This window comes from Eutrigla gurnardus, assembly GCF_963514095.1.
Source record: "Eutrigla gurnardus genome assembly, chromosome: 16".
Taxonomy (NCBI): domain Eukaryota; kingdom Metazoa; phylum Chordata; class Actinopteri; order Perciformes; family Triglidae; genus Eutrigla; species Eutrigla gurnardus.
Window position 1 is genome coordinate 12,461,426 of NC_139927.1, and position 7,511 is coordinate 12,468,936.

At 44.6% G+C, this 7,511-nt stretch overlaps 1 protein-coding gene across 1 annotated transcript; it reads left to right on the forward strand.

Moving 5' to 3' along the window:
- The first annotated feature begins 1,048 nt into the window (after positions 1–1,048).
- LOC311026819 (disks large-associated protein 2) lies at positions 1,049–7,148 on the forward strand. Its single transcript, XM_084030516.1, has 6 exons — positions 1,049–1,590; positions 3,069–3,154; positions 3,256–3,722; positions 3,964–4,055; positions 5,575–5,727; positions 6,922–7,148. The coding sequence occupies exons 1-6, from the start codon at positions 1,420–1,422 to the stop codon at positions 7,135–7,137; spliced, it is 1,185 nt and encodes a 394-aa protein (XP_083886642.1). The 5' UTR covers positions 1,049–1,419; the 3' UTR covers positions 7,138–7,148.
- Positions 7,149–7,511: the final 363 nt, after the last annotated feature.

The window sequence follows — 7,511 nt, forward strand, 5'->3', positions numbered from 1 at the left end:
AATGTTTTTTTTAAGCCATGTACATGGAAATTAACTATTATTTTAACACCCTGATAGTTGTTCTATTTACACGATGATTGACTGACTTTGATACACACACATATATCGGTGGTAGGGAATCGAGAGGTTTGTGTCAGTCAATTGGTATCTGCTGCAAAAAAGCAATGTGTAGCATTTTCAGTATTGAAAGTAAATCAAATGGGTGGAATGTGTAAACATAGAAGACTGGAGATTCGTACTGCCTGAGTCACTGTGCTCTTTTCATTTTGGTATCCACCCACTGTGTCTTGCAGAACTGCAGCCCCTTCAAGTTGGAAGGAAGTCAAGTCTGTGACTGGATTTAGCTTAAGCAAGTTCCCTATGGTTTCTTATTTCTTATTGCACTTAATTACCTGTAATCCAAAGTGATTTGTGGGTGTTTGAGTGTGTGAGGCTCTGCCTGCACCTGTTCACGCCAGTATACTGTAAATCAAGGTTTGAATAGGTATGTGTGTGTATATAAGTAATACATAAGGAAATTAATAGGAGACCTCACGTGTAAATGACTAAATGTGAATTATTAATTCTCATAAGGGCCACTACAGGGCTGTTTTTACACAGTTTGTACAGAAAGTTTGGGCTACGATTCATTTGCTTTCTGATTCATTCAGATTTGAAGTTAACATTTGAAACCCATCAAACCCTTATGTTTGACATCAACCATATGCTCAGGCTCAAATTTTCTTTAGATGAATGGATTAAACTTTCTTTATGCTTTACAGCCTCTTAAAAACGAAATCTTCATTGGCCATAATTCAGTGTTTTAAGTGTCAGTGTTCTATCATAGCTTTGAAGAAAACAAAAAGATATCCAGCAAGTGAAGTTGGTACGTTTCCAACTCTGCTGTGAGGTCCATCTGGATGGATTACCATCTGATTCGCATTTGCACTTAAAAGAGCAAATTTTTCCCATAACCCTTCATTGCATCTCCCCAATAAACACAGACATATAACAAAGCTGCTGTTGCTTTTCACCTTACTGACATTTCCCTTGCTTTAAGTGCTTAAGTGCTTTGAGGCCTAATCTCCCATCATGCTATGATGCTCTTCTATCACACACTGTGTGATCCAGGTGAACTGCACCACTTGGCCCCTGTCAGCTTCTGGCCACATTTTTCATTCTCATGTTTTATTTTATCCTCTACCCTTGTCTTGCCTTGTCCTCGTCCTCTCATCCTGCTTGTGCTATCCAGCGGTATCATATCCTCCCAGTTACAAGAAGACTCCGCCTCCTGTGCCCCCGCGTGCCACCACCAAGCCTCTTATCTCTGTGACAGCCCAGAGCAGTACAGAGTCCACTCAAGATGCCTACCAGGAGGGCAGGCATCCACGGGGCGGTTTGTGGACCACCGATAGCCTTGGTCGCCCCATCTACAGCTCCATGGACAGCCTGGACAGCACCAAGGCTGTCACCATGGCCATGGAGTCGGCAGCAGGCAAGAGGCATGCGTCTTTGGGCAGCCACACCTCCGTCCAGACATGTGACAAAGCAGTGCTGGTGTCCAAGGCCGAAGAGTACCTCAAAACCCCACGTTCCTCTATCGGGATTCAGGTAACAACAAAACACAGAATGCCACTCAATTTGCTGCTCTCTTTGCAGTCACGACACTACCTACCCAGCCCTCATGCTAATTATACCAATCTCATCTGTCTCCTTCTATCTAGTCCAGGCTGAAAGGATAATTCCTTTTTTTCCATATTTTGATATTCAGAGAATCAATATGTATGAGAGCTGTCCTGTAAAATCCAGTCATAGTATTAAAAAAACATCTGAGAGTTCTCAAGAACTTAAAGGTTGTATCAGCGATTCTGGGCCGAAACATAAATGATCACATTCATCTGTTTTTACCTCACGACCGCTAGCTGCCCGCCCCATAAGCAGGCCGTCAAAAAAACGCGTCTCTCTAGGCAGCCTAGGCTCCGAGATCGCACACAGAAACAAATGGTACTACCAACACCTCAAAAGCAAAATAAACAGTGTTCCAACCAATCACAGACAAGGGGTGGGTGGCACATTCATGAAAATGGGCGTCCATGATCATTTTCAAAACACGGGAGGGAGGGGCTAGCTGGCTCTGTTTGTTTTCGATCTTGCAACGGAAGTGAGGGCAACCAGAATCGCTGATACAACCTTTAAATCAACCAAATTACTGTTATTAGAACACAATTGACACATTTTTACGTAGGCTGCCATAGATAGTTGTTTCAATTGCTTTGCACCATTGGATGGACATGAACATTGGGTTTCTTTATTCAAGACTTACTCTATGTCCACATCCCCAGGTCAGACTGATCTCATGAAGTGGCGTATGTATGACACGCCAACTCGTATGCCATTATGGCGTGTTATCACTACGCACAATCGCCTTTTCGCCTGTTTATCAACGCCGAACCCTAACCCTAACCCTAAAGGGCGTTCACATACACACGCATGTGATGGGTCGTTTCGCTAGAGGGCGCTGACAAACACGCGGATGTGATGGGTCATTTCGCTCAGAACGTACACATACACGCGGATAGCTCGAATTGCGTACAGATAACCAGCACAGGAAGTGGCGTGTATATTTACGAAAAGTCATGATGCCACGTTGCCCAGGTAGACTTCAAAATATTGAATTGGGAATCCAACTACACATGCAAATAAGTTAATCCTGTCATCTACTTGTGTTACAAATTGACAAATTGTACCAATCTGTGTGAAGTACTCACAGGAGGCTTGTTGACCTCCGGCTGTATTACGTGGACAGGACTTATTCAAAGGCAGTAGTAATGAACAGTAAAATGAGGATCTCTCTTACTCCCGTTGTTATAGATTGTGATCTGGGTGTTTAACCTGTTATTCTTGAGCTTACTGATGGCATTGGCCTAAATCGTATTAAAGCCCATACCTGAAGTCAAGTAGCTCCACCACAAGATAAGGATGTCACGTGCTAATGACTAACTTAAGCATGTCCTGCGTCTCCTGAAGGTAAATGTCCTCATTTGTTAGCTCCAGCTCTTGGGCAATGTTCTGTTGTCTGTTTTTACCAGGTGGAATCTGTGACGGACTCGGAGACTGAAAGCAAAGGCCTTCCTCAGTTCCATTCTATAGGGATCCAGGTGGAGGATCACAAACGGTTTGTGGCTCAGACAGAAACATGGCGTACGTCGTCAAAGTTGAAAACATTTAAATGTGCATTGTTTTAAGCATTGTCCCTGTAACTCCTGCATTTTTTAGGCACGGGAGGTTCAAGCGCTCAAACAGTGTGACCACTGCAGTACAAGCAGACATGGAGTTGGAGGGCTTTCCCTCCATGGAGGATAAGGGTCTGCAGTTTGGCGGTGGCTTCGGGCGCCACTCTGAGCCCAGCACACCCACGCAGTATGGGGCCATCCGTACGGTGCGCACACAAGGCCTGTTCAGTTACAGGGAAGACTACCGGCCTTCCAGCGGGCCCACCAGCCCACAGCCTGAAACCTGGCTGGTTGAACCCAGTTTGGAGGGCACTGAAACAGGCCGAGTGTCCCCCCTCCGCAGGGACGGCAGCTGGTTCATGCAACTCCTTCACAATGAAACCAAGCGGCTGGAGGGATGGTGCAAGGAGATGGAGCGAGAAGCAGAGGAGCATGACCTGACAGAGGAGAGTGAGTGTCCCGAGGGAAACTACACTCTTGTCAAAACAGGGGCTGCTTTTGTTGTCTCAGGTCAATGCTTTCATGATTTTTGCTCTATGATCATTTCTTATTTTTTGGCATTGTATAAAAGTGTAGCAAAGTGAACAGTCGCAGTATTAGCTATCATGTTGACTATGAGCATACAGAATTGTGATAGGCGTTTTGTGAGCAGATTGGATCCATGTGACATGTTAGCCGTTGCCAAGCTGTCCACTTATAATCTTCCTTATTCTCTTTTCTCTCTCTTTGTGTGCTCGTGTGTGTCCACCAGTCCTAGGAAAAATCCGGAGTGCAGTGGGAAGTGCTCAACTACTAATGTCTCAAAAGTTTCAGCAGTTTTACTGGCTATGTCAGCAAAATCTGGTGAGTAGTACGTGTTTGTTGTACGAGAACGCCTTATCCACTTAATTGCTGTTAACATGTTACATGGAAAAACACGAAAAAGATCAGGAGTAAACTTGTTGATAGGCTTCTCTTTGTCAGAGCTGCGAGGAGCTGCTCAGCCCCGACACTGCACTTGTGCACTTTCCAGAAATAGACCATGGAGATCGATAGCGAAGCAGTCCCTCCGCCGCTATTGACCCCCACGGCGAACGAAAGGGGAATTCCAATAGGAAGCAGAACCTGTGTTGAGGCTATCCATTAGGGCACGGAGGCAGCTGTTTGAATGGGATCCCAGAGAGTTTGAATAATGGAGTGCCACACCGTCTCACTGTTTAGCCCTCATGTCACATCAGCTGAAAACTCATACCTTTTCTAATGCTAACTAGAGAGTGAGCATATATATCAGGGGGATGATATGTCATAAGTGGGGAATGTTTCTGCAGATACAGTAGAGGGAGACATTGGAAGAGACAGGCAGGCACTTAATCACATCTTTCTAAAGCATAGCTATTTTTTTAATGAAACGCAAAACCTTGTGCAGGTGGTAGAAATCTGCCTGCTCTCTCACAGCCTTGTGAGTTGTTGTTTTCTGTTGTTGTGTACGCTTGTGTGCCTTGACGCGGTGTGTTGCTCTCTTTTGGATGGTTTTGGGGCCGCACCCTCTCCCTCTCCCTCTCTCCCCATAGATAATGGAATGATGAATTAAGTCTAACATTGGTAGTGACAAGTCTTAGATTGCCCCAAGCTTTCAGATGTGTCTGAATGAGAGAATGACTCTGTTTGCCTTCTGGATGGAGGAAGAACTGCGTGATGTGGCTGTAAAAAGCTCCAAATGTGGTTCCAAGTTAGACTTGACAGACCTCATAATGCACCACATAAATGCATTAAGCACCAATTTCTTCTTCTTTTTTTATTTTAATTCAACAAAAACACCTGTGCTGACAGTATTTCACGCACATTTGTGTTGTTGCATGAAAGGGAAACATATGAAGAGGCGTCTGAAGAGGCTGAATTAATAGCTATTTCCCTCCCCCATCTGTCCGTACTGCATATGACCATTAAAAATGACCGTTAATAACCATTAATCATTGTTGTTGTTGTTGTTGTTGTTACAGCACACAATAGATAAATGCTGCTGTTATAAAAAAAAGGATGCAATGAAAGGCAGTAAAGGGAGTCAGTTGAGGTTATGCACCAATGTTGGTGCTGTACTGCCACACAGTGGTGGGAATGGTGAGGTGGCTCTGAGTTGTAATGCATCCTGAAAGTATGACTGTAGATTCAGGCATAGATTTGGTATTTGTTGTTAAGTATTTCCTTCTTTTCCAATTATTTAGGAACATTGTAGCCTTTTTTTTTTTTTTTGCTTTTTTTGTTTAGTATGATGAAGTTTACATTTGTAATTTGTGTTCAGCAGTCCCGCTCATAAAAGAGGAAATTATTTCACTTGAGTTAAAAAAAAAAAACGGCTACATTTTGTACTCCACTGACTCTTCAGGACCCCAGTGCCATGCCAAGACCCACATCTCAGGACCTGGCTGGATTCTGGGACCTCTTGCAGCTTTCCATTGATGACGTCACTGCCAAGTTTGATGAGCTGCAGCAGATCAAGAGCAACCACTGGCAGCTGGTGGAGAGCCCAGATAAGAAGGTAAAACTCATCATAATTAGTCTTAATTTACTCCAGATTAACTCAGCTTTTGACAAAACTACAGTAACAACATTTGCTTCCCTTTTTAAGGCTTGTGACCAGCAGGAGGTTAATCATTATTGTCATAACACGGTAGAAGAATGGTGCTCAAGCCTGCGTTTCACCAGAGTGGAGTATTGTCAAGCAAATTGAAGACTGAACTGAAACAATATGTTCAAAAAGGCAGTTACATATGAAAGTTCAGCAACTTGTATCATTCCCTACTGCCAGGCTAGATATTTGAGATACAAATTTGCCGTTGATGGAATGTCGCTGTACAAAAATGAAACACATAAAGCACTAAGAATATCAAACCATTCAGTTAAATCGCTAATAGCCAGTAGCTGAAATAATAGCACATTTGTAAGAGTGGTGCTTTCAGATGTGCGTTTCTAAGAAGCACATTTAGATGGTAATGCCGTTTTAGAGATCCTTCAGGGCACTCGGGTAATTATTTTCATGCTACAGTTGTAGTTGTAAGAGAGTTATTTACCTCCAACAGTTAATGGGCACATTGCGAGCTCCGTGAAGCTGAGCCCAAACAGCGGCACAGCTGCTCTGCAGCTTTCTCTCCTTCAAGGCGAGCACGGTTTTATACGAACGCCAATCAGAAAAGCTTGACTCTCATTCCAAGACTTTTGTATATTAGTGGGTTCATGTTTGTGGGTCGTACAATTTTTTTTATTGCCTCAACAGGTAAAACAGCTTTTGCAAAAGGGAATATTCGAGCTACATAATGCATTTATAGTTTCCACAGTGTTTCCAGATGCTTTTCGTTTGAGCAAATGGCTTCTGGGTCACATGTGGGTCCATCCATCATCTACCGCCTTATCCTGTATTCAGGGTCGCAGGGGGGCTGGAGCCGATCCCAGCAGACATTGGGCGAAGGCGGGGTTCACTCTGGACCGGACAACCATTCACAATTTAGTGTCATCAAGGAACCTATCCCCATCCTGCATGTCTATGGACTGTTCGTCCAAAGCTGTGCACTCCATAGTGAATACACCTTCTATCACCATTGGTGTATAATTTATATCTGGCACACATCGCCACTGCTGACAACCGTTCAATCAACTTGTTTTGTCATGTACATTGCCATAATAATAAGCCTCGCAGCTGTTTCCGCTGTTTAATCATGTCATTCTGTATCCTAAGGAGCGAAAGTGGCCACCACCTCTGCCAAAGCGGCTGTCCAAGGGGCGTGGTGGTATGACGCGTGAGCGCTCTCTGGACCTTCAGGACCGCCAGCGACAGGAAGCCCGCAGACGCCTCATGGCTGCCAAACGAGCAGCTTCTTTCAGACAGAACTCAGCCACAGAGAGGGCAGACAGCATCGAGATCTACATCCCCGAAGCCCAGACACGGCTTTGAGGTCCACTGATTCATCCTCAGCTCCCGTCGCCCACCTTCACCCAACACCAGCTCGTTGCGTCGCATCCGACCCGCTGACGTCACCCGTCACCGCTCGTCCACTTTTTTCCGCCATCATCTCCCGCCATTCTCTGGGTTTGCCCTGCTGAAGCTACACTAGGCAAGATTCCAGTCGTAAAATGCGTTCCTTTTTCGTCAGCTTAAATGACGTGACTTAAATGATGTGGCACTGCCATAGGGAAGAACGCCCCATCTCCCCTGAGTGATAAGTCAGGTGAGTTTGAGTCAGGTGTGGATGGTTGTTTTCCCACAGAAAGTCAAATATGTAACATTTAAATGAAGCTAAAATCTGAGAAAATGGAACACACCAGCAT

Excerpts from the sequence above, each read along its gene's own strand:
- LOC311026819 (XM_084030516.1), top strand. The coding sequence starts at position 1,420 with ATGGACAGCCTGGACAGCACCAAGGCTGTCACCATGGCCATGGAGTCG. Across the intron at positions 1,591-3,068 it reads GTTCCTCTATCGGGATTCAG|GTGGAATCTGTGACGGACTC; the intron begins GTAACAACAAAA and ends TGTTTTTACCAG. Across the intron at positions 5,728-6,921 it reads TGGAGAGCCCAGATAAGAAG|GAGCGAAAGTGGCCACCACC; the intron begins GTAAAACTCATC and ends CTGTATCCTAAG.